Below are 26,138 nucleotides of genomic sequence, written 5' to 3'. Positions count from 1 at the left end.
GTTTATATCCTTATTTTAAATGGTTTCAGATATCCCACTCAAATGGTGCTAAAAATTGAACTAATTTAGCTGCTGAAGAGTTTCTGGCTCTTTGCTAGCAAATAAAAGGACTTCGTAGATGAAGTTGCTACTGGTTGTTACTTTAGGCCAAAGAACAACTTAAATTTCCGTAAATGTTACCAAAACAGACAACTAATACAATGTTTACATATCTCCTAAATTGCAATATTAACCGTGTACTGTGACACAGCTTTAAAAACACAGCTTTAAGGGGGTGTGTCTGTCTGTAAGTGTGAGATATACAATCACAGAAACGGATGCTGGCACCCAGACCATCATTACACCACTTTTGAAGAAGTGATTCATGGTCCTCAAAAAGTCTGATCTCAAAAAGTCATTCAAAGTCATCCTTTGGCCCTTATACTTTTTTGACTTAGCAGTTGGTACACAGCATATGTAGCCTGCAATACTTTGCTTAACGCTGCCCTCACTTTCATTGCTCTTGACACTCCTACATTCCAAGAGAGAGAGTAATAAACATTTTACATAAGACAGGGAGATCAGGGGAGAAAATGAGACAACTTTCATATCATTTTATCTTAAAACAAGCAACTACGCCTTTAACATCTGGCCTGTTGAAGGAACTGCCTCACAACAAGTGAACAGAGACTGACATTCAAGGTATAATAAATCTTTAATTCATTTTATTACAGAGCTGTTCATACCTTTATGCATTTTCAGACAGATTTTACAGTATTCCAGTTTCTCTGAATCTGAGCAAGCTTTACATTTGTTAATTAAGTCAGTTAAAACACAGTCATAAATTACACAAGGTGCTTGTAGCGTAAATTCAGTGCAGCCAGAGGAGTATTTTACACAGTAAACTTTTTCATGCTGTAGACGCTGGGGAGGTGAAAGCTTCTCTACATCCATGGAGCCATGAGGGAGGTTTCCTTCTGTACCTGAAAAATCAGACATGCCCAAATAAGACAAAAGTCTGTTTAATACTGTTTAATATAATTTATTATTATCTCAGTTATCAGAGTTTACCTTGTTCAGTTCTGGAAAAAGCTCTTGAATTACAATATCAAGTAAGATGTAGGTTAACTGTGAAGAACAGAAAACAACAGGAAGATACAAGGGTGTAAACATTATCTAAATCATTAGGTAAACATTTTCATTAGTTATGTAACGCCAAAAGTGATACTTTTGCTGTCTTTCATGATTTTTTTGTAAATAAATTAAATAAACAATGATCAGCAATTCTAATGCAGATCTTCCATTTTGACTGATAACATACTGGAGCTACTCCACAATGAATAAAATGTAAAACACTTGACCAATCCTTTAAATTTCAGCATTAATGACATGGGATTATTTTAATTAGAAAATAAATCTCTAAGTATTAAAAAAGTACTAAGATGCTGTCATATTTAACGTAATGTAAGTAACATACTGTAACTGGTATGAATACTTCACCTGCTTGTTGAGCACAGGCTGCTGAAGGCCATCGAAGAGAAGGCGAATTCCTTCATACTTAGCATCCTCTCCAATACATTTTCCAAGGAAATCTAGTGCATAAATGACCAATAAAAGTGTACTATGTGTTAAAAGAGGCTTTTTTTAGAGAGTACAATTGGCCCTCCACATTCATGGGGGTTAGGGGTGCAGGACACCTGCAAAAGTGAAAAAACTGCTAAAATCTCTAGGCCCCCCATAGGCGTAATTCCAGGATGGGAGTTAATTAATACTGTATATTTATGACAGTAAATGATAAAATAGATTAGTAATACATATATTTTATGCATTTATTACTTACAAAACTTTTTTTAGTTTTCTTTACATTTTCTAGTCTACGCGATCTGCAATTTTCTACAATAGGCTGCAAAACTCCAAAAAAATCCTGTTTAATTATTCATGGCATACTCAAACAATCAATGGAATGGAATCAGTGGAGTAATCATGTTTGCAAAGTTAAACCTGCAAATATGGAGGGCTGACTGTATACTAAAATATTTGTAATTTTGCTTGAAATTAGATTTCAAGTAAAACTAACCTGGAATGTAATTCATCATCTCTTCAAATGTTTTCTTTGCTCTTTTTTGTTTGTTTTCTAAAGATCGAGGCTCACTGCTTTCACAGAACACAGCGTCTGAAACAATACAACAAAGAAAAAGGTCATAGGTTTCACATAGTTACCAATGTCACTCTAACTCACTCTTTAGTTGTGACTTTTCCTTATAGTACTCATTGGGCATTATTCCATTCTTGTACAAAATATTCTGAACATTACCACACGGAAACATGCTTTAATCACTGCTGTACACCTCCTGTCTGTGGGTTGTAATCTGTAGCTACTGTTGCTCTTTGTACTGCTATGTCCTAGAATAATTATTAAATTGTCTTCTGGATTACATTACATTACATTTGTTAGAAAAATATATTAGACAATTTTAATGCTTGCCACTAGATTAGAGAAACCATAACTATTTTCTTTAAAGGCCAAACAATGTAATCACACTGAAGGACAATCAAAACAGACGCATGAAATTTGTTGTTTAGCTAAAATTATCCGTGTGCAACAATCTTGTTGATTTGCTCAATGAGACAACAGATATAACTTTTACATATGCCCATTTATGTTTGACTCAGTGTGGAGATGCACTAAATAAAGTGAAGGATTTGACACCTCTAAGGAGGGTGATCAGAGAGACCACACGATGCTCTTGGAGAACCTGGTCCAGTTTGCACTGCAGGTAGTAGTCTGTGTACGCCTCCACTGTGTTCTTGAACAGAATTCGCCCACCCATCAACAGATGGTGTAGCCAGTCGGGGATATGGAACACCACTCGGCCTATCAATTTCCAACATTAAAATTAGATTTTAGATTTTTTTAAAAGATCTTGTGACAGAACAACCCTTTTATTCAATAAGTATAGTTGAAAATTTGGATGTCTTTGTGCTATTTATACATATAGTGATGATGAGCCTGTGAGCGACCACGAACGATACAAGGTTTCAGTGAGAAGTCTGACTTACCCACATACATTAAGTAGTCATAAACCCCTTCTACAGTGATCATCTCCATGAAGTAGTTCTGATTGTGCCTCTTCTCTGTGCTCTCTGAGCGGTTGGCATTGTTTTTATACAGATCATTGAAAAGCTAAGAGATGTAAAGGAAAACATATATCAAAGTTACAGACAAAGGAAACGAGCCACATGATGATTCATTCATTCTTCACATGACTACAGTATTTTCCAAACCTGGGAAAGTCTAATAGATCAGCTCACTTTAGGCTTTGTTAACTTGAGAGATCAGTAACATTTTTTGTTTTTTTTGTTTTGTTGAATGGTAGGCTCACCTTTTTGTTGTTTTCAGATGTGGGGCTGAGAATGGTGAGCTCTGGTCGACTGGGTTTGGGTTTGGGAGACTCACAGGAATTAAAAAAAGACTGGATGAAGGGCTCCAGGTGTTGACCTTTCTGAAAGGTGGATGGCAAACTTTCTGTTACCACCTACCTACAAATCTAATTCTACTGAGATGAATCTGACTGACAATCACAAAGACTCTGTCACATATTGATCACTGTTACACCCAATATGAATCCTCGAGGGTCAATTTCATCAAACTAACACCCATACCATAATTACATGGAAAGCTCCAGAGGAATGACTGAGTATGAATAACATCTGAACAAATAATAATTACTGAATCTGAACAGCTGAAACAGAAATAGAATAACTTACTTCCTTGATCAGTTTCCCAGGTACAGCTTTGAAAATCTTCCCTGGGGAAGATAAAATAAATAGATAAATAAATAAATAAAGTTACAAGAGGAAGTGGGGCAAAACAATTTCAGCATTTCATTTTCCTGTGAACAGTGGCCCTGGTATACAGTACCTAGATTGACATCTGGTAACATCTTATCAAGGAATTGCGACTCCATGCTATGCGGAGACAAGAAGTCTGCTAGCAGTTGACTGTTACTGAGCTCAGGATGCTGTAACAGTTTCTGAGGTAGATAGACAAACAGACTTCAGTCATCTTCATTATACTGAATTACTGATCAGTACAAATTTACTGGGTAAGCAGCTATTTAAATATGTAAAATAGTCCTGATATCACAAGTATGAAGTGGTAAGAAAGCAAGAATGTTCTGGTTAATCAGATTTACTCATCACTACCTGCAGATATTCCTGGAATTCCTCCCGTTTTGATGTAAGAAATTCATAGTTCTTTGGTCCAATAATTCTTTTAGATGGTAGTTGGGCATCTGGAAATGAGCCTGTAGCATCAAAAGAATATATTCAAGATCCGTAAAATTCAAAAAGGACATTTCAGTGTTGCTGGGATTTTGTGTACTAGCGGATATAACACGAAACAGTCACAATGCAAAGCAAAAACAATGAAGAAAAAGGGAGAAACGAGACAAACAATTTTAGACCAAGGTGCACAAACCATGAAATTCTGTGAGTTTAGACTCGAGGACGTAAAATTCAAGGTATCTTCTGTACACAGACCAGTGTTCTGTTTCGTGACCCACTGTAAACCACAAATAAAACACAAAAGTCATTGACCAAAATTTGGATAAATATCAGGAACGCAACAATATGTGATTTCACACAGCAACTGACTCTGTGCCAGATCCATTTGTGTCTCTGCAAATCCGGATGGCATCTGCATCTATGCTGGAGCTGATCCACAGAATATATAATAACATTGCCATTCTGGATCATTTTGCAAAGCCAGAGCTAAAACCTTCAAAAATCAGCACTTGATGATTTTGGAACGAATACACTCCGGCTCCACAGAGTGCATTTGTGCAGGTTGTGGAACGAGTGCGCTCCGACTCGAGCGAGCATATGCTGGAGTTGTGAGCTGTTTTGCAGTATGCGAACAAGCAGGTATGGTTGCTTGAGTGGTGCAGTGGAAAAGATGCCCACCACCCCAGGGGTCTGGGTTTGAATCCAGGTCTCTGTGGTGCTTCTAGCTTGACTGGGCACCCTCACAAACACAACTGATGATGTTCATGGGTGGGAAACCAGCAGGGGATTGTCAGTGTGTCACTCCCATTGGTTGGTCTGGACTAGATTAGTGGTGGGGAGATCTGAGGAGCATGGCTGAGACTCTGCATGTGTCAGGCCTTCCTGATGAAAAGAAGTGGCAGTTTACTCCACATGTACCAACAGACACATGTAGAAGACTGTGTTGTCCACAACATCTAATGCAACGTGCAGAGGCCTAATGCAACAGTGTTTATGGTTGAGTCTGGGGCAGAGCTGGGCCAATGTCAGTCAGGATGAAAACCGGTCCGTGCCACATTTGGGACAGATTTCAGCACACTACAACATCTGGCCCAGCTTGTATGATATTCAAGGTGGAACTGGGCCAATTCTGGCCAGTGCTTGTATCAAATAATCAAAGCAGTCCCATGCTGGCACTGGCCTGCTGTTTTACATATCTGGGCCAGATTCATTGCTACATTTCGAAAGGATCTGGCACAGTGTCCATTCTATGTGGGTTACCACAGAAAAATAGCTATTGAAAGTTGGATTTCAGCTAATTGCCTGGGTCTTTAACCTAAATCACATCAACAAGAAAGTGATTATCACACTTTTCATGTATATATGTACATACATATAATTTAATTTTTTTATTTGTAGGGTATTGGTAGAATTCAAATTGCATCAACAAGAAAGCGATTATCACACTTGTCATATATATATATTTTTTTCTGTTTGTACGCTATCTGTAAAAATGAAAAACCCTTATTCAGAGTTCAGAAGTTGTGTGGAGGCTGTCTCACCTGCTCTACGGTCGTTCCTCTCCACATCAATGCAGTACACTGGGATCCTCTCCTTTTTCACCTCGTCATCATAGAAGTCCACATATGGAATGGTGATACCCCACGCAGATAGGTTTCGTGGTGTGCTGGGGGTGCTAACAGCTTCCATAGGTAAATCATCTTCCATGACCATCATAGCTTCCTCTACCTAAAAAACAACAATTGAACTATAGTACACAGAACATTTGCCCATGTGCGTATGCATGAAATCGCAGAGTAGCTAAGCAGTCAGCATGGTCTCAGTTGATTAAGAATTTTAAGTACTTGGAATTACAAACAATGTAATAAAGACATCATTGAATAATGGGAGGATATTAACGAAGCACCAAAAATATATGCTGTCATCTGTATGATTTGAATGGTAAAAAAAAAAAAAACACAATCTCAGGATATGAGAAGAAATTTAGCATAAAATGTTGCTGATAAATATAAATCTTTTTTTTTTTTTTTCATTTTGAGACACGTATTGAATGTTCTTTGACTTATTGACATAAGAGAGCCAGAGGAAAAGCCAAAGTCAGGTCACTGCAATTTCTCTCTATGGGATTCAATGTCAGCTATGAGGTACTCTATTTATGGACCAAAGCGATACTGAACACCAAACCCTTCCTTAAGCTTTAATGCCAAGAGTCACGCCTCCATAAAATACTAGCCTCAATAGACCACCTCTGTAAAATACTAGACTCAGTAAACCATTATCATCTGAACTATATTTGCTGAGTGGAAACCAATTAAATATTGTTGTTTAACTGCCAAAAATGTTCTCCATAACATGAACTGAATCTAAATTCTAAATAAAGGGATCTGTGGACAAACAATGATTACATACAGTATTTCTTACTATGGATTCATTTCTACTGATGAATTCTGATTTCCCATTTTTTTCAGTTTGCTTCGTGGGACCGTATGATACTGTCGTGAAAGTATATTTTCCCATTTTAAAATTCCCCCACAGATACACAGAGTTGATAAAAACAGCCATTTTATGGTCACTATCATCTACAATGTTATAACTGCTTGAATGAGGACAGTGTTGTTCTGGGGGGTTTTTTATCACATACATAATGGTATTTAATCCTCAGAGTCTAAATCATTTGGATGCTAAGACATATTCTTAAAATCCAAAGTCACACCCAGAGTTCAGTTGACCCTGATGAACTTGCTGTGTAAAGACTGACTCACCATATCGTCCTCTCCCTCAGTCACTCCGTAGGAGGGCAGCATGGCTCCTTCCATCGTAGTGCTCTTGAAAACACCTTTAATTTTACTCCCAATGCGTCCAATCCCAAAAGACTCCCCACGTTTAGACGTACTCCTGCTCAGTGAGAACACACACAGAGGACTTCAGTATTTCACAAAGGAGCTGAGGTTCTTTTCCTAAGAAATGCACATGCATCGTAGTTTGTGAAGCACTTCTGTCATTTTAGAGGGAAGTAAAGCACAACAAAGCCACATTCACATAATCGCACATGATGAACATAAGATAAATGTCTCAGATTCAAGCTGCATGGTTACATGACTTAATCAAAAATACACACAAATGACACATGACAAAAACAGAATGGATGAGGCACAACACAGCACATATTCTATGAATATGTGGCAATATACTGACACACAGACACACACAGTGGTACAGTATAAATTGTTTCAGGCAAATGTGACTTAATGCTTTTTTTACACTTCATTAAAGACCTTTGATAAAAATGTTGGAAATACACAAATCAGACCACTCAACATAATCCCGGCAATTCAGCTGCACTGACCATAAAGTATCTTACAACAATGTTGCCTGAATTCCAAAAACCACTCACAGCGATACAAAAAACTTGGTCTTTTCAAATCTTTTGCTATACATCTGTAGTGAGCAGAAACAATCTCTCTGTCCTCGGTATGCACCTCATGCTTAAAAACTCCCACGCGCGCACACACACATACACACCCACACACGCAGGCGGACATGCGAAGCCAGCATGTGGTATAATGGCGTTTGTGATGGACCCTGACTTACTTCAGCGTGGAGGCGCGTGAGGCTATGGAGCCCGATGGGGAGGGGGAAATGGACAGGGCATGGGGGGACACAGATGCAGGTGATGAGCCAGGGGTGATGGATGGGAACTCAAGGCTCTGCATACAGTAGTCCCATTCCCAAGAGCTATGGCACAAGGGTACGCCAAACAGATGGACACAAGACAAAACGCACAACCCATGGTATGAGAGAAAGACAAACAGTTGTTTAGCAGAAAGAGTTATGGGCAATGCAGATGCTGCCGGTGTTTATGCTTTCCTATCCTTCAAAAATGGTTAGGACTCCAATAATGCTGTCACAACAACAAAGAATGGCTTTTAGTGGACTCTAATCCCACAATGCCCCAAACCCCACGGTCCATCTCTCTATGCCTGGTACATTCAACTGAGAAACTGCATAAAACGCTACACTGAAGCAACTTCTATTGTCAGCTTAAATGTTTGTACAGATAATCAAGGTTTGTCTGTGACCATCATCATAACTGTAGGAGGTTCCTGAAGGAAATTATAGGAGTCCCATAAACCAAGATAAATGGTCCACAAATCTGACTGGACGACAGCTACAAACAAATGCGATGGCATGAGGTGGACATGGTACGTTAACTGCGAGGGAAAACTATCAGACTCTTGAGTGTATGGCTTTAGCAAAAGAGCAATTTTTGAGCTTGTTACAAAGTCAGCTTTGTTTTCTCTGACTGCATTCCAGAAACAACGATTATCTTGTGTGCAGAGTTAACTAGGCAGGGGAGAGCCATTGGTCCAATATCATGCCAAAATGCATACTCACCGGATGTCATCCAAACTCACGCTAGTTCTGGAATTAATGGGCACAGGGAATTACAGCTGGCCAACGCACACACACATACACACACACACACAAGCGAACACACACTCTTAACCCCATGATAAAGACATAGAGAGACACACATCATACATTCAACTACTCTGAGGAAGGAGGGAGCAGAACAAAACATGCGCAGACTGTCAACTCAAACAAGAGACATGTTGAAACCAGAACAGTGAAGAACTGATGATGAGCTGTAGGTTTATTCATTTATAAGGGCTGCTTTCCCAGGGTTAAAGGCTGAGACTATCTCAGGAGGACCATGCTGAATTTTGAATGTTCACAGTCAGCCCTGGACTATTCTCATCTCAGTTCTTAGAAAATTGGGTAATCCATGCACTTGTTGACCAACAGAAAGGTTACCTGGGACATGTCATTCAGGAATATAATCCAAAACTCAACAAACACATGGCATGTGATATGAATCACTCTGATGACACTATTTATGGTCATGCTTCTTCAAACTACTGCTGATAAAGAGAAAAATGGTACTAATTACACACGAGCCCTGTAGTGTTTGTACACTCATCTATTTGTGAAACAAACCTCTTCCACATACAACAACAATGGCTGACTGCACGGCACAGAAAAGACCCACCTGCTGAGTCTTGAATTCCTCGTTGGGGATTCAGCCCCTCTTAACAACTGTCTGAAGTACTGGAAATTCATAAAAAGGGACACACATGACAATCAAAAATCTGATAACTGCAGTATGGGCTACATTCCAATTTCAACTACTGTATATTCACCAACAGCCTACACTGATATGTAATAATCAGCCCTCAAGTTCAAGTAAATCTAATTCAAATAGCAGGATTTGTAGAAGACTGAGAGCACACTAAGTGCTAGAGATGGGCACATAAAGAGGCAGTGTAAAACATCTGGCTATGGGCCAGGTCTCGAGTTGAACTCAGTAGCCTGGTTACGTGTCCAGAGGTGATGACACAGTAAATTTCTGCGTCTGTGTGCTAGGTCTTCTCTTTAGGAGTTACCTCATCGCTGTGGCAGAACATAGGGGTGAAGACGTTTTCCAGCAGTGACAGGACGTGTTCATAGGCTTCAAAGAGGCAACGCATGGTCTGAAGTTTTACTACGTCAGTAAAAGGGCCTTCAGCAACTGAGGAGCAAAACATAGCAGTTATTACAGGTGTGATCCAAAGCCAAAATGATTTAAATCACTCGGTATCCATGTATTTTGGGTGTTTTTCTGACCAGATGCATTTTGCAAAATAATTTGAAATACAAAGTATTCCACTAGATTGATAAAAATATTCACTGTATTGATAAAATTCAATACATCGAATATTAAATAAAGAAAGCAATAAATCAAGTATTGAAAGATGTAAAGAGAAAACAACATACTGTTTTTGATTTCCTCCACAATGAAAGGATCAAAGCGTATCTTGTCAACGCTCTCATCCAAGCAGTAGGTTTCATAGATCTTTTTCACTTCTTCATGTAGAATTAGCTTCTCAGAATCTGACAGTTCCGGGCGCAAGATCTTATCGTTGAACTCCTCTAAATTTGGATGTGCAGTTTGCAACAAAAACAGGATCAAAGACAAGGGTCAGATACAGATCACTGATGCCAATAATTATAGTGACTATAAACAGATATGTACTAAGACTATCTTGAGGTCATTTAGAGAAATTGTCAAAGACTCCTAGATTTGTGTGTGTGTGTGTGTGTGTGTGTGTGTGTGTGTGTGTGTGTCTGTACCTGTCTGTGGGTGTGCGAGAGAGAGAAACCTACCCACAGTGAGGCAGAACTGTAGCACATGCACAGCCCCTTCCTGCTTAAGAAAGTTCATGAAGCGGAAGAGCAGATCCTGCTGCTCCCGAATCTCCATAAGTTCCAGCTTCAGCACCTGAGAGAAGGAAGACACACTGTTTCTCTGTCTCAGTAAAGCTCCGAAAAACAATCTGAAAGACAAAGCCTCTTTCAAAAAACAATCAGAATAACAAACCCACTAGTAGCAAAAAGCTTAAAATCAAACTGCCCCTTCCAACTTTTATTCCAACAAGTATCCAATTAGTTATTCATAACAAATAACATGATTATTGAGAATTAAAGTGTATACAGCTGATCTCTCAAAGGTAGCACAACTAAACCTAAAAGTTTAAACCTATGTTTAAATTCAAGTGTGTGCGATCTCTACTGGACTACAGAGGAAATCTGTAAGAGAGTCAAAGCACCAAGTCACGAGCCAAAGCCATCACATGACATGTGGCTTTATAGCGTCATTATTGGAAGAGTATATGGATTTACTGAAGGCTTCTTATTGCGCAGCTCTGCATACTTCTGCAGGAATGGGACCAGAGCTGACGTAGGCTCAGTGGCAGATTCAGGCTGGAAAATGAGACATCATTCAATAATCAAAATAGCGTGTAAGCATTTCCTAAGGTATAACACCTCTTTTTGTGCACCTATCCTAGAAAGCAAATTCCAGAAGAAATAAATCAAGTGCTACTGTATTTGCTATACGTATTTCGAATTGCCTTAATCTGCCCTTCTGACAGATAAAAAGTATTAACGCAGTGAGAAGACTGCAAACAAATAAATAAATAAATCGCTTACCGGAGAGTTGTCAATGAAAATAAGCAGTAAATGGTTCACTGTATCCTGAAAGAGGAATTGAAATATTTTTGCTTACTACAGGTCAAACAGAGACCACTCAGACGCATGTCATCAGTCACAGTCAGAATGAAGAAAACATCTGAGGTTAGCTTTGTTTTGAAATTTATCTGGCAAAACAATTTCGTTATATGTGACTTCCGTTTTTCATTGATGCTCACAGGATCAGCCAAATAGTCCATCGACGGGAGAAAAACTGAGCCTGCCAAGACTTCTCTTATCAGCAAAGTGAGAGATCTAAAAAGAGCACAAATTATTCATCAGCACCAGGGAAGCTTCCATACAGCAAAGGAAGCAGCGGGACATACATACGCTGGTGGTAATGGAACTGAGATACCTGCAGTCTGTGGCTTTTGGGGGCAAGATATAGGGGAAAAGCATCTCAGTGAGCTTGCGTAGATAGAGTAACTCATCTCTCCTACTGCGTACAGCGATGTGGAGGTCAGGACCATACTCTTCCAGAGCTGCCGGCTGGAGATACTCAGCATTCTTCACTGAGAGAGAGTGAAGACAGTGGCAAATACATAATACAAAAAAAAAATACATAACAAATTTGCAAGTATTGTTCGGCAGAGTCAAATTTCCTGGGGTTTCAGAGAGTCATTTGAGTGATTTAGCATCCATTAGCACCTGTGTTGACATAATTACATGCAAGAGACAGCATTCGTTTCAAGCACTCTCATAAGCCCACTGAATCTAAAAAAAAAAGCGTTTAATCTACAATTAACAACTCAAACAATTAATTTAATTAATTAAACTCGACAGCGTTAATTGAACGCTGATAAATCAACTGTGTACGAGTTGTGCGAGACTGGAAAAAAAAATCCTAAGGGTCTGTGCGATGGTTCTGTATTTTCAAATTAACCTCTAATAGCCACCGATTACATTAAAACAAACTGAAACTGCGCAAGTTTTACATCCATCTCTGCAGTCAATTCTGATCTGTTCTCAGACAGAGCCTAAACATAAAAATAAAATGTTGTAGGTGATACCTTTCTGCCTGGCTTTGGTTATAATTTCAATGTGTTTCATGGCAACTTTCAGCAGCTTTGCTGTGATCAGTGATGGCACATTAACCTGCAAGACAACAAAAAATTTCATTCATTTCATTCTAGAAGTGCTTGACTCAATTAACTGTGGCTCTGTTTGTGCTTCATAAATAAATAAATATTATAAAACACTCCAAAAAGTCCTCGTACCTTCTGAGCTCGACGGACTAACACAGCTGCAAAGAAACGCAGCGTCACTCGAAGCTCATCCACAAAGGCCTCGTCATCTGTAATATCCCTGCCATAGATTTGTTACATCATATTAGACTCCATCAGTTATCTGATCAAATGTAGTACCGCATTTCAATGCGTCACTGCTACTGATAATAAAGACATTAACATACCTATACCATGGGTAAACAAAGTTTTCTAGGACCAGTTCAAGAATCTAGGAACAGTATCAAAGAGTTTTAGTTTAGAGCCTGTTCATAGACCACTTAGTGCTGGTTTCCAAATCAAAGATTAAGACCAGTCTTAGACTACACCACACTTCAAACTTCGCCTCCTCTCACAATGCAACTTGGCCCATGACTATACTAAAGCTTGGTTGATGGCTGAGAAACCAGTCATTAAAAAAAGAAAGAAAGAAAAGACTCAGATTAACAGTACATCCATACCTCTGAAAGAGAGGCATCCACTTTTGAGGACACTTTTAAATCAAGCCATGGTTGATAGTTCTCAAGAAGAAGTGTTGGTCTGATGGGAGACAGTAGGGATTAAACTAGATATAACTCTATATTATGCAGCTATCAATCTTAAGACACTTATTTGACTACCAAAACATGGATATCACTCAAAAATAATGACTGTGCACAATAATACAAATAGCCTCCACTAAAGTTGGGGAACTATTCGGATGTATATATCTGCCCGTTTCAGCACATAACTTGACCACATAAAATTATATTTCTACCAAAAATAAGAAAGTCTACCATAGTTCCTGGAAGCAGACATGAAAACGATCACTGTTCAAACAGCAGGTTACAGAGATGTGACTTAATTTAAGCAACATAATATGTGTTGTCACGTTTCATTATTTCTTGAAGAAAATATCCTTTCCATTATCTACCTACCTATGTCTCTTGCACTTGATTTTTCCGCAAACTGCACAGCTGTGACCTAAAGGGAACAATTCTTGCTGTTCCTGCTGCTGAAACCAAAAAATATACTCACTCCCAGGAATTTAATAAAAGAATATGTTAGTATGTAGAGAAAACATAATCTCAAGTACCTTGCTCTTTGGTTTTATTGATATAAGTATACTGGGAAGAAGCGTCTCTGGTCCAAGCGAGCAGTAAAACGTGACCACTCCGGCAAGGAATGACCAAAAAACCATAATAATATGGAGATACCTGAGAGCACAGATTAATTTATAGCACGCCTGCATAAACATCAACATGAGTTAGTTTTAGGCTATAAAATGGACTTTGATAATTATGTAAATAAATTATACACCGTTACCTATTCAAGAGTATCGTGGAGAGGAGCAGTAAAACAAGAAGAAAACAGAATACGGGATATTGCCGGCCCGCCTCTCTGAGCAAATCCACTTTCAGTCTCTGCTTTAGAGACCGAAAGCACGCTCTCAGGTCTGACATTTTGATCACTGCAGCGGATCAGACTTTAGCTATATTCAGACAAAATACAACAGTGAGCACATTATAGCGACCGTGTTTTTTCATACGTTGTGAACAATGATCAATCAAAACTACACAAAGCGTTATTAAGGTGGGTACAGACGAACTGCGAGGACCTGATCGTGATTATTCGTGATTTTAGCTCTTCCTTAATTTACTGGATTGGCGACACAGTGGAATATGGCGGAAAATTACAAATTGCCTACCGTAAATACAAAAATTTCATCTGCTGGACATGCGAAATATTCCGTTGTAGTTTTCATTGCAGATATGGATACAGTCCGTCGCCAGCCATCTTCCTTACTATCATCGTTTCATAGAATAACTACTGAACCAAACGCCTATCAAAATGCTGTATCAGCTGAATAATAGCTCGGTTGTAACATTTCACAGCAGGTTTTTTTGGGTGGGGGGGCAGTATCACAATGACCGGTCCCTCGTCAATCCAGTAGTCCACAAACAGATGTTTATTTGGGGTTTGGTCCTTAACTGATGTCACCTCCGGTTTGTGGCATGAGGTCGCGTCAGAGATGGTCAGGCATTATTTCCATGCCTTTGCTCTCCAGACGTCTGCGATATCTTATCGAATGTAAAACCGTTTAACGATTCACTACATCAAACTAATCGAATGAATAATTTAAAGAGCAAAAGAGAAATCACCGTGTATTGATCGTATTTCTAAGCCTATACACAGGCGCTCGAAATAAACTAACAAAAGTAAATGGATGTTTTCAGGTATTGTTATTTTTGTGAGACTGCAAGACATTAGTGTTAAGTTTGGACAGTACAAAACTTCACACATCTGTATTTCAATCAACCATAGTTTAGTTTTACGCAGAAACAGACGGAGTCGTTTCTTACTTCAACAGCAACTAGCACAGTAAACAGTTTATGGACACAGATAGAAATCAAAAACTTTATTACAAAAATAAGTTACACTCACCTCATTTTACAGTATAAAACAATTTATTTGCAGGAATGCAAAAAACGTTGTTGGCCACCAACAACAGTTTAAAACTGCTAACATTTTTTTTTTTTCGACGGGCTGTACTGTGGATACAGCTTTACGGAGAGGGAGTTAACTGTATACAAAACCGGTTGAATGGGTCTGTCACCTGCTTGCTATACATGGAATATAAACCAAAGCTGCAGCATCCCATTTTCCCATTGAACGACACCGTGTATTGCTTTTAAGACACAGCCACAGGAACCAACCGTGGTTGGCTGGCATTATCTCTACCACACTAGATAAAAAAAGGCTGCTAGCTTAAAAGTCCCAACAGGATCATTCAATTCCGAGCATGATTTCGAGTTTAAGATCTTGAAACAAAATGGATGATGGTACTAGACATAATTGTTTGCTGTGTAAAGCTTTTTTTTTTGTTTGTTTTTGTTTAAAAAAAAAAAAAAGAGAGAGAGAGAGAAGCTGTCGTGTTAGGGAGAAAAGGAGACACTGCAGGGCTTTTCCAAAAGCAGATGATGCTTTTGTGATGTTCAAGCCTTTTACAAAAAAAGTAACATTTTATTCCAAACTATCATACAATCATACAACCAGTAACTACATAATCTGAAGAAGCGAGGCAGCTAATTCAGTTCCAAAAAAACTGCGACAAAAGCAAGGCTTGTTTTGAGGCTCATCATATGAGATTAATTTTTGCATGCCCAGTTTGACTGTTCGCAGTGTCCGAGCAGCAGCAAAAAAAATGACTATATTACATTAAGTACATCTGTTGAGCTGCTGCTGCTCTTGTGCATATTTCATAGGAAAACAAGCCTTGCTTTCGTCAGTATAAGTTCCCTATTTACAGTACAGGCAGGGTAGTTTAATCCTCCAATACTGAGGTAGTTAACCAACCCTTTAAAAAGACAAGTTCTGAAAAGAACCACTTTCCTGGAATGCCTGACATCCATGCAAGGTGGTTACACCAAAAGACCTGCAGATGTTTCTCATCTCATCCAAATCAAAACTTTAGATTTACATGGATATTCCGACAATAAAATTTGCAATTAACACAAAAATATACATTAGCATCAAGCTCCTTTGAGCCACTTCAAACTTAGAAACTTAAAAAAGTGCAAAATACATTTGACAATTCAGTATCCTTTAGGACTTTGATAATTACTTAAAATGGCAAACTTTGGGGTAAGTTTGGGGAATATTACAGGGGGGAGGTGGCTAGTTTGATTAATTTTTTTTGTATGCAAGGCTCCCATCAAAAACATAACAGCAAGTCCAAGCATGTCGATTCAGGATTTCCGTTGATTGAGGGTGGCAGTGTGGGAGATATGCTTCTGTAAGGCTGGAATATCATTGGACCATCGCGTTGACCTTACCATCATATCCATTGGCAGCTTCCGGTGTAACCCCATGTAGAAAGTCAGTCTTCATACTAACTGGTCAGGACCAGCCTCCACCCCCTTTCCCTGCTGAATAGAAAACTTCATTAAGAAATGTGCATCACTAACAAATACACACATGCATGCACGCACAATATGCACATGCAATTTCCTCTGAATGGGGGATGATGTTATATTTGCCTGAAAGTGTCAACTACAAGACATGCCTGAACAAGAACACAAATGAGTAAAGACTGAAGTGACAAACTGAAAGGGATTTTGAGGAAAGACTGAAGAGTGCCAGACACAAGGAACGTTTTGTGAGAGATGGCATGGGATACTCTGCAACTGCAGTAGACCCACTGTTTTAACACTGGGCATGACAGCTGAAGGATTACATGGCAAACCATGGCCCCTGAAGTAGTCCAGCTCTCTGTGCTTGTTATGTCAGTTCCACACATACACAGAGAGAAGGTGCCGGCAAACATTACTCCAGTATACGTTTCAATGCAGAAACAATGGAAGACAAAACCACACAAAATGCTGAATTCAAAGTGCCATCTAATCACTTCGGCGAGCCAAATTAATAAGTAGTACACTGCTGCGGCACAAAGCAATGTGCTAGAGTCCTTTTCCATGCCATACATTACTTGCCAAGAAAGCAAACAAAATTTAATCTTTCTTCATAAAGGTCTTTTGTGTTAAAATTTAGTTTGAATTCATTTGGTGGGGTAAAGTTTTGATCGGTGATTATGGACACTACAAATGCACTGTGATGTACTGTACCGACACAAAAACAGTTTTATAATAAGATATGAAACTGTAAATGTGAAACTGAGTAGTGGTCCTCAGTCAAGCACATGTAGAGATGTTTTCTGAAGCTGCATGGATTTAAAATGGCTTTGTGACACATGACTGCATAGTGGTGAGGCATGAAGGAAAGGAGGGGCAAAAAGCAAACATGCAAACCTTTGGTCCATTTCTTCCACAGGGTGCCTTGTATGTGTATGCAAATTTCAAAAAAGGGGGGTAGGGGACATAGTCAAAACACGTATTTTGATCAATATCACCTTTTAAAGTGGATTACAGCATATAAAAAAGGGGGGCGAAAAAATCCCACGAGACTGAAAAGGCCAAATCCAAGGGAGGTAACCCAAAAAAAAAAAAAAAAAAAAAAAAAAAAGAAGAAGATGACATCACACACACACGTCCATCAGTTTTTTTAGACCCTCCTGTTAAAACTCCAGCTCTGTTCCCCCCAAACTTCACGTACCACTCGTCCTCTCTGTTGAGCCCCACCTCTGGAGCCGCGGGTGCCCCGGCTGGATCCCGGCCCTCCACGCTGTGAGAACCCCGCCCTGCCTCTTGGCGTGGCAGAACCTCGGCCTCTGGTCAGCGTGGGGCCGCGGCCTCCTCGGCCTCCTCTCCCTCTCCCCGGAGTCTGGAAGTCCTCATAGCCGTAATATGGGTCTTCGTAACCTCCCCTGTAGTTGTGATAGTCATAGCCGTAGTAATCGTAATAGTCTTCATAGCCGTAGGGGTACAAATACCCCCCTCTGCCTCCACGCCCCCTGAGTCTCGTAGGAGGAGGCATGTGTGGTGGGCCATAGTAATAGTACTCATCGTACCTGAAGTGAGAGAACCAGACAAACATTTTTTTTCAACAGTGAAAATGTCGCTTCCCTTACTTGCTTCCTTTCCTCAATGGTTTGGATCTATACAGGCAGTCACAGCCTCATTTAAAGTCATTCCCTTACATTTGTGTTTTGGCCGCTTGCCTCTGGGCCTTGCGTTCCTTCCTCTTCTGGTCTGGTGGCTTGGCAAAGACGATTTCGATTTGTTCACCCTCTAATTCCTTACCGTTCATATCAGATAAGGCCTAGTGAAAACAAAGCAGAACACCAAAGGGACATTCAAAGTATGTTTTTTTTTGGGGGGGGGGGGGTTATTGATGACATTTCTGGGGGGGGGGGTTTTAGGTAAACACAACAATAACAATGGTAAATTATAGTTAAGTGACCAATCAAAGATGCCGAATCAGGCAGAACCGGGCATTCTGTTTCACTTTTGTAAGCTGTGTTGCAAGCCATTATCATTGTATCAGCGCACAACTGACTAGAATGCAGAAAAATAAATAAATAAATGAAAACACAAACAAGTACCTTGACAGCGCTCTCTCTATCCTCAAAGTGAATGAAGGCGTAGTCTTTCAGCTTCTTCACCCGCTCCAGTTTTCCAAACTGGCTGAATGTCTTCTCTAATAACTCTTCCGTTACAGTGCTTGCTAGATTCCTGACAAATAAGACTTTGACCTAGGACAGAAAAAAAAACAATAACATTCATGTTTGTTCACTCAAGTGCACCTTCTACTCGCAAGTACAGCAGCACTGCAGTCCTTCACTAAGCAGAAACATACACGTATAAACCGGTGAGCTTTCATTTTACTAATACATGTGGAAGCAGTAATGAATGTTTGTTGATTCTGGTCATTATCTTGTATTCAGGAGGGGAAAAAAACACATACATGCTTACTACAGTCCCAAAAAGGGATTTTTGTTTTTTTGGGGAGGTTTTTTTTGCAAAATTATATGGTAAAGACAATTGAACATTACCTTAGCCATGACCTCTGGGTCAGGATCCTCGATGGGGTCGGCCCACTCCACAGTGACCACATTGCCCCACACTTTCACCTTCCCACTCATTAACCTGCGCCGCGCCTGGGCCGCCGTTTTGTGATCCTCATACTCCAAGAAGCAAAAGCCTCTGTTCTTCTTCTTGTCATCCGGCTGATGATATAATATGACATCATTTAAGCCCTCTGTTGAAAGAAGAAAAGGGGGGGGGGGGAGAAAAGCTTAACAGTGGAAGAGAACATACCGCACAACACCCTTCAGTTCAGTGAATCTGAGACACAGCATTATTCAGACAATGTCGTCTGGTGCTAAGCAGGTTTCTTAAAGTGTAAGAAACACCACTTCATCCCAATGGGACAGCAGGAGAAAAAAAATAAAAATAAAAAGTTGCTCCGACGGGGTCCTAATGAAGTTGTTTCACTTTGCAAACTCTCATTCAGCAAAACCTCTTTCAGTGTACTGTCTCCCAATGCTGTTACTTTTCTCAACTAGAGATCAATTAAGATTAAATTCATTCTGAAAAGCGTATTTCTTTGAGTGATCCACATTTCTTACCGGTCACCTTTGAGAACTCTTCCACTATTTGTTCCTTTGTTTTGCTCTTCGGTATAGAGCCAACAAACAGTCTATTATTGGCCACAGAGATACAAACGCCAATGTGTTTACCAGGTCGAATTTCACTGTTGTTGCACTGCAAGAAAGACAGGAGATTGCACACATAATGAGCGTATACACACACACAGGCACATCCTTCCAAAAGCTCGAAAAGGAAGAGTCAAACTCCTTTACCAGCTTGACCGCCTGTTGAGCAGCTTCTTTAGTGCAGAATGTGACAAAGGCGTAGCCCCTGTTCAGGCCGCTGAGGGGATCCATCATCAGGCGCAGATCCCAGATGGGCCCTGCTTTCTCAAACAGAGGCACTAGCTCGTCCTCAAAGAGATCCCGCGGGATCTTTCCCACAAAAATCTGCCAAGAAAACATGAACAGAGAGAACTACTGTTTAAATACCGATCAATCTTTTCTCCTTTAAAAAGCATGAGCATCAAGAACGATAACACATCACTTTTGAGCAGCTATAGCCACATAACCCATGTCCTGTCAGCTCTTAGCGGTTAACCGTCAGCGTAACAAATGTTACTCCAGCGTACAGTACATCACTTCATCATTTGGACGTATCAGGGCAGGCTGACTTTTAAAACATTTTAGCATGCAGGAAAATTGTGTGTGTCCCATACCAAGAGAGTGGCAGAAGTGAGTGTGCGGTGCAAAGTGAAATCACCTCTGTGCCAATTGTGGGTTGTGCTCCTGAGTGGGTGGATTCTGGAGGAGGACCGCCATACTTCCTCTGGCCTGTTGTCACATCAAGTGTGTATCCAGTTCTCTCAAGCAAAGCCTGGTCAAGGAGAAAAGAAAGGGGACCTGATTTAAAAACAGAGTAGTACAATGAATGAAATGACTTGAGTTAAAAAAACAAAAAAAAAACAAAAAAAAAACACACAATACACTGTTCTGATGTTTTTGCCAATCAGCGCTCATGAATCACTTCATTACTTAAATCAACTGGTAAAATGAAAATAACTGTAATTGTTTCTAAACATGAATAGCACCGACAAAGCAAAGGTGACAATCAGCCAAGTGAATACATTATAGTTACACATCTGAGACAAAGACATTCCCGTTAACATCAACTATTAGAAAGAGAGACCTCCCAATGTAGAAAACAAAACTACCCCTCAGATAGAAGACAAACGAGGGTGGAACACTGAAATCTTACTTTGATTTTCGCCTCATCTGGTCCTTTACTGGAATCTGACACTTTGGTCCCCTGTTTCTCCCTCTGCCTATATGTCTTCATTACTCCACACAGAAAGGCACTTTTGTTCTATACCAAGCAAAAAAGGAGGGAAACAAAAAAACAAAAACAGTGAGTGAATGTGCTGTCTATGCAGACATACTGTAAAGTGGAGGATGGGGCTGAACAACATTGTCCAACAACAATCACATGTACGTTTTTCTCGCATATGTGCAACCAATTGCTGTAAAATGAAAGGTTTGGAGAAGTCCCAAAATATAAAGTGTGACGTAACACCTAAGTTAGATCTGCTGTGAATTTAACTTTACCACAAAAAAAACCCTACCACAGACTAGTCTGACATACATATTTAGACGTAAGCTGCAACAAATATATGCAACACAGTGATGAATTTGCAGCAGAAAACAAAACTGCCAAAAAACTTATGATAGCCGAAAATCATATTAAGCTGCTATAACAAACATCTAATACGGTTTCATATCATAAAATGATTAGAGAACATTTCCTAAACCTTGGCGCAACTGAGGAATATGAAACATTGGACTAGAAGCTAAGTGCTGATCAAAATGACGAAAAAGTACTGTCATACAAATGGTATCTGCTGATTAATACGCATACATGGTCACTTAAGACGTCACAAACTGAGTCATTAACAACTCACAAAAATGAAAAAAATAAACAATGAAACAAAATAAATTATATTAGCTAGATTCCTCCATATATGTACCTGCACATGAGACAAATCGCTGTCTTTAAACTGCAGGAGGACTTGCAGGGCACCCTCTTCGTTGAACTCTTTTAGAGCTTCAATTGCCCGATCATCAAGATCACTGTGTGAAACCAGACCTGCAAAAATATTAAACAGACATGAGAAAGAAAGGTGATAAAAAAGGTTCAGGCAGCAACTTCACACAAATACTGCTTCAAAAACTTAAATTCCAAAAGAGAAAGAGCACAGGCTCTTACAGGAAATTTTCAGTTCAGAATCACAGTTAAGGTGATATCATTTGAAGTGAAATTTCATCACATATTCCTAACAGAAAAATCACTCAAAGATTGAAAAAAAAACACAAAAAGAACAAAAACAAAACAAAAAAACCAAATTGATTTCCTTTGTAGGAATATCACATGCAATAAAAAGACTGGCAGAATTTTCCAGAACCAATCACAACAGATGTGATGGTGTAATCTGATATTCCCTCTCCAGCACCATTCACCCAATATCGAGCTTGTCTACACTCTGATTTATGGGGAACCATCACCTGTCCTGGTTACTAGCAGCTGCTGCCATTGTTCCAGCATATGCCCATCTGGCAATACGCTTGCCTACAACACCATGCAAGAGGACCTCCTCTGGACTGTGCCATGATACTCATAATCGTCGCTCTAACTGGAGTTCTTGTCACAGCACTTTCCAGGATATCTAGGCCTATCTGCCCATCTGCACATGAAAGGCACAGATAAAGGACGCACAAGATTCACGAACATGTTTCTAATGGTTTGTTCAATAGATCTGTAACATTGGTTTTTTTTAATGACTTTTTAAAAATATATAATGGACTGCAGTACCCATTTTTGTAGGAAACCACAAAAAGTTGCTTTGAATATCCCAATTCCCAAAAATCAAGTGTGACAGCACATGCAACTGTAGTGAGGAATGCAACTGTGGGTGAGAATATGCTGGATGGTCAATGTGGCCTTACCTGCTACGTAAATTTCGTCTAGTTTGACAGCAACTTTTCTAGGTAACCCAGCTTCTAATAAAGTCTGGAAGTGTTCTGAATGGGTAACTGCAGCTGAGGGCTCCATTGGTTCTTCAGTACCGTTTCCATTTATATGCTCTGTGGCCATGTCTCCGTTATCTGTGCAGATGCAATGAGCCAAATTAATCGAAAACTGAGCAAAGGTCAAGTACTATAGCGTGACCCCAACTCAAGTGACTGTCAAGCTACTCACACATTTACTGGGATGACTTTAATAGCAGTAGGGGCCATCTCAACAAATCTGGCATTTTCCCTTTTTGTTTAACCTTCTCCACATCTAAGCTCTTAGCACTCTTCCAAAAGAAAAATAAATGAAATTAAAATAAAAAGCAATAGCATTCACAAAAGTTTCACAATAAACAGGAATGGCTTATACATTTTACATAATTGCACCATACAGGCCTAAGAGTCCATATCATGAAGAGCGCGGTTATAGAAGCGCTGATGATGTATAATAATTCACACATCGTTGTCTTGATGTCAACGGACATATTTCTAGTTAAGTGTAAATAATTTCAGCAACGCATTCTCTCCCGCCGTACAGAAAGGCTTGGCCAGACTACTGTGCTGAGAGCAGCACTACACGTGTTCCTTTACCACGCCAAATTTCCGGTTCACTCCTAGCAAGCACGCGTTTCAGTAAACCGGGAAAAATACTTTAGTCCATGATCTAATGCAGCGTTCAGGTAATCCACAAAATAGCTCGTTTCAAACCTGTTCGAGTTACTAGTTAAATCAGCTAGTCTTGCAAGATTAAAACTAGCTACTGTTCGCCTAACAGAGTAACATGAAAACCGGCGTTCAATTACATTAACCTGCCAAACATCTCTCACTTGAAAATATAACACGGGCTCGATGAAAATATCTGCTAGCTAGCTTAATTAATTTCTTCACACAAAGCCTGCACAACAACTTCAAACCAACGTCAACTTTAATTGATAAAACTCATTGACGGTCAAGCTAACTGTGGCTAACTTAAACAAGTTGTGCTGTTAATGTTTTCTATGTGAACTTGACAGACATCTTTTCAGTAAGCCAGGTGAAGTAGGTGTGTTTGCAACCCTACAAACTAGTAGTCGGCTACCAGCGAAAAGGTGAAACTCGCTAACTGGCACTGGCTACTGCCAGCACTACAAGCTTTGACAATGTGGCACATGAAGCTACACGATAACAGATTCACTAGGCCGTGCCATGAGCAACGTGGACATTAGGATAGCAACTCCCTGCAAAAATGCATTCACCACAATTCTTCTGTTTCATGGGCACCTGCATTTTAACTTATTTCCAAGATCGGTATAATATACAGCTATTAAGATTGGTACTTATTATAAAATGCCAGTTTTTCAAAAACTATTTTGCAACTTCAAAATCTTGAGTTACTTTTAGCTAGCTAAGTTAGCTTACGAGTTAACCTCGTGGGGCATACACAATATCGTTGTTGCTAACAGCTACCTAAACTGGTAGGGTAATGCTAGCTATACTAGTACTTGACTTAACCTATCTCCCGTTCAAGTAGTTAGAAACGTGTAATTCGACAATTCATTCAGTTTTACTGCGCACAATTGTGGCTCCGTTCTAAATTAAGACACGAGAAGCCACCTAGCTCGTGATGAGTTTGCCAACGTGCCGCCACATAGGGGAGTCCATTTTCAAAAAGCCGGTGTGAGACCGTCCCAGCCAGTTTGCACTTTGTTTGAAAACACAAGATCAGTTGACACAGCTAACACTACACACAGCCAATGTGAACGTTTAGGAAGTGTTTCTCGTACCTGTCGAAATACCACTTGAGCTGTTCTATATGGGTCACTTCGAGAGGAAACGTGTTTAAATGGGAAGAAGTGTCCAAATCCCCGCCGCTGGTCCGGCTCCACTCTTTTACTTAGGAGGATGTAAAATGGCGGCTCTGTTTCACGCCGCGAGTTTTTTCAAATAAACGGGGTTTCCCACACACCCATCCACGGGGTTGCCATTTATGCTCTGAGCTACACACAAACTGCAAGTTAAGGCACAGAGGAATAATAATTGGTCGACATTAATGTATCGCATTTATTTGATCTGTGTCACTTATCAAATGCATATGGTCATGTGTAAAGTACATATACAGCATCATCGTTTAATTATCTTGTTCTTCTATGACTATAAGAAGCACATGATGGTTATATTAGTAGTCGATTTAACAATGCTGTAATATTATCCATGTGTCCCTGAACAGGGCCGCCAAGAAATCTACTAATGGCAAGGATGATAGAACACATGGAACAACATTTTCATAGTATTCCAACAGCTAAAAGATGGTGTGATTTACTGTATGTTACCATGGATTTAAGTTTGGATGTGTTCGTTCTGCAGTTTTCTGAAGAAAATCCCCCAATTAAAATCTCTTCGGAATATTCACTGTGTTGGGGAATTGAGGTTCTATCATTAGAAAGCTCTACTTGAGTATAACTAAAATGCTTATATTGGTGAATTTATTATTGTTATTATTATGCTAAGTATGTTGTGGCACTTATTATGGAAATAGTTTTCTTGTTCAATCAGTTTGAGCAGACATGACCTGCAAGGACAAAACCTTCACTGTTAGCTAAACAGCAGTGGCAGTCTTAGGAACTACAACTCACTTTTATTTCACCTAAAATTAGTAAAAGTCAGGCTCGCTCACTGGTAATGCTGTAGGAAGTCCTTTTGTCAAGTAGAGGTCTCTGCAGACTAGGAGCAGGGGTGTAACCCAATTACCTGGGCGTTACCACATTTGTAGGTATTACTAAGCCATGTTTAACTGCAGGTTAGGTTTAGGTTAGAATTAGGTGGAAGTGACCCATGAAGTTTGTAGGTGTTGCTACATCTGCTACTAGATTGACCCCATATCTTATCCCTGGGTAGATAAACTGTCAACCCAACGCTTCAGAATGCAGGCGCTCTATTCTCCCCCTCCTTTTGTGTATTTCACATGCTGACCTTACACTTTCTACCACAGGGTGTCTCCAATGTGTGTGTATTTTTTTTCTCCCCAGTTACTTTGGTGCAGTTGGAATGTGCCATAGGTAATGTGGTGACGTTGTGTCTGTGTGTGTGTGTGTGAGTATTTTATTTGGTCAGTCAGAGAGGGAAAGCATATTGCTTAATAGTTCTTTCTTTCTTTCTTTCGTTCTTTCTTTCTTTCTTTCTTTCTTTCTTTCTTCATTATAAGGGTCGGTAACTCTTGTTTCATAAAATTATGAGTCAAATCAATATTCTTGCAACACCGTATCAACAGGTAAAGATCAACCTACCAGTAGGATAATACTTAAGCCAGGTGTGTTAAAATCAGGGTGTAAAATCCCAGCAGACAGAGGAACAGTGGGGAATACTGGGCTGCCATTGACTTGGAAGCTTTGATGCCAATATGCATAAGCTATGTTGTAATGCTGTCTGTCTTCCTTTAAAGCCTCCAGTTAAGTGAACATATCTGAGGTTTATTTGTTCCTCTAGATGTCAGTGTTTATATTCATTTGTTTGATACAGAGTCTTGTCACTTCTCGAAGGGCATTATTGTTTTCTAGTGCACTTTTGAAATA

At 39.7% G+C, this 26,138-nt stretch overlaps 2 protein-coding genes across 5 annotated transcripts; both read right to left on the bottom strand.

The window, feature by feature from the left end:
• Positions 1–741: 741 nt before the first annotated feature.
• On the bottom strand, positions 742–13,752 carry LOC115826251 (sorting nexin-14). Of its 2 annotated transcripts, none has more exons than XM_030789998.1 (28): positions 13,633–13,752; positions 13,475–13,551; positions 13,019–13,097; positions 12,746–12,789; positions 12,552–12,639; positions 12,345–12,429; positions 11,690–11,846; positions 11,514–11,589; positions 11,296–11,340; positions 10,987–11,067; positions 10,471–10,585; positions 10,081–10,236; positions 9,711–9,835; positions 9,317–9,375; positions 8,662–8,688; positions 7,029–7,161; positions 5,808–5,994; positions 4,460–4,543; positions 4,186–4,286; positions 3,902–4,013; positions 3,748–3,788; positions 3,363–3,482; positions 3,040–3,163; positions 2,690–2,854; positions 2,057–2,152; positions 1,480–1,571; positions 1,051–1,107; positions 742–962 (listed from the first exon to the last, which is right to left on the bottom strand). In XM_030789998.1, exons 1-28 carry the CDS (start codon positions 13,735–13,737, stop codon positions 924–926), a joined length of 2,670 nt encoding a protein of 889 aa, XP_030645858.1. In that variant the 5' UTR covers positions 13,738–13,752; the 3' UTR covers positions 742–923. The 2 variants fall into 2 exon arrangements, with proteins under 2 accessions (XP_030645858.1, XP_030645866.1); XM_030790006.1 differs by having other exon boundaries at positions 13,475–13,548.
• A 1,263-nt stretch (positions 13,753–15,015) lies between these two features.
• syncripl (synaptotagmin binding, cytoplasmic RNA interacting protein, like) lies at positions 15,016–24,460 on the bottom strand. Of its 3 annotated transcripts, none has more exons than XM_030790018.1 (12): positions 24,354–24,460; positions 22,525–22,683; positions 21,549–21,667; positions 20,783–20,890; positions 20,288–20,401; positions 19,798–19,974; positions 19,564–19,699; positions 18,988–19,193; positions 18,538–18,687; positions 18,133–18,254; positions 17,649–18,003; positions 15,016–16,465 (listed from the first exon to the last, which is right to left on the bottom strand). In XM_030790018.1, the coding sequence occupies exons 2-12, from the start codon at positions 22,670–22,672 to the stop codon at positions 16,424–16,426; spliced, it is 1,677 nt and encodes a 558-aa protein (XP_030645878.1). In that variant the 5' UTR covers positions 22,673–22,683; positions 24,354–24,460; the 3' UTR covers positions 15,016–16,423. The 3 variants fall into 3 exon arrangements, with proteins under 3 accessions (XP_030645878.1, XP_030645888.1, XP_030645896.1); XM_030790028.1 differs by having other exon boundaries at positions 15,016–16,462; XM_030790036.1 differs by having other exon boundaries at positions 17,675–18,003.
• Positions 24,461–26,138: the final 1,678 nt, after the last annotated feature.

Source organism: Chanos chanos, chromosome 1 (assembly GCF_902362185.1).
Source record: "Chanos chanos chromosome 1, fChaCha1.1, whole genome shotgun sequence".
Lineage (NCBI taxonomy): Eukaryota > Metazoa > Chordata > Actinopteri > Gonorynchiformes > Chanidae > Chanos > Chanos chanos.
This window is presented reverse-complemented; position numbering and strand designations above follow the sequence as displayed.

Bases quoted from the DNA above. Each gene is read 5' to 3' on its own strand.
- syncripl (XM_030790018.1), bottom strand. From the start codon at position 22,672: ATGGCCACAGAGCATATAAATGGAAACGGTACTGAAGAACCAATGGAG. The intron at 19,194-19,563 runs GTAAGAAATGTG...TTCTTTCAACAG, and splicing joins AGAGTTCTCAAAGGTGACCG to AGGGCTTAAATGATGTCATA. The intron at 18,688-18,987 runs GTAATGTTCAAT...TTTCTGTCCTAG, and splicing joins ACCCAGAGGTCATGGCTAAG to GTCAAAGTCTTATTTGTCAG.
- LOC115826251 (XM_030789998.1), bottom strand. From the start codon at position 13,737: ATGGTTTTTTGGTCATTCCTTGCCGGAGTGGTCACGTTTTACTGCTCG. The intron at 12,640-12,745 runs GTATGTTAATGT...AATCTATGGCAG, and splicing joins TTTGTTTACCCATGGTATAG to GGATATTACAGATGACGAGG. The intron at 1,108-1,479 runs GTGAAGTATTCA...TGTTCTTCACAG, and splicing joins AGCCTGTGCTCAACAAGCAG to TTAACCTACATCTTACTTGA.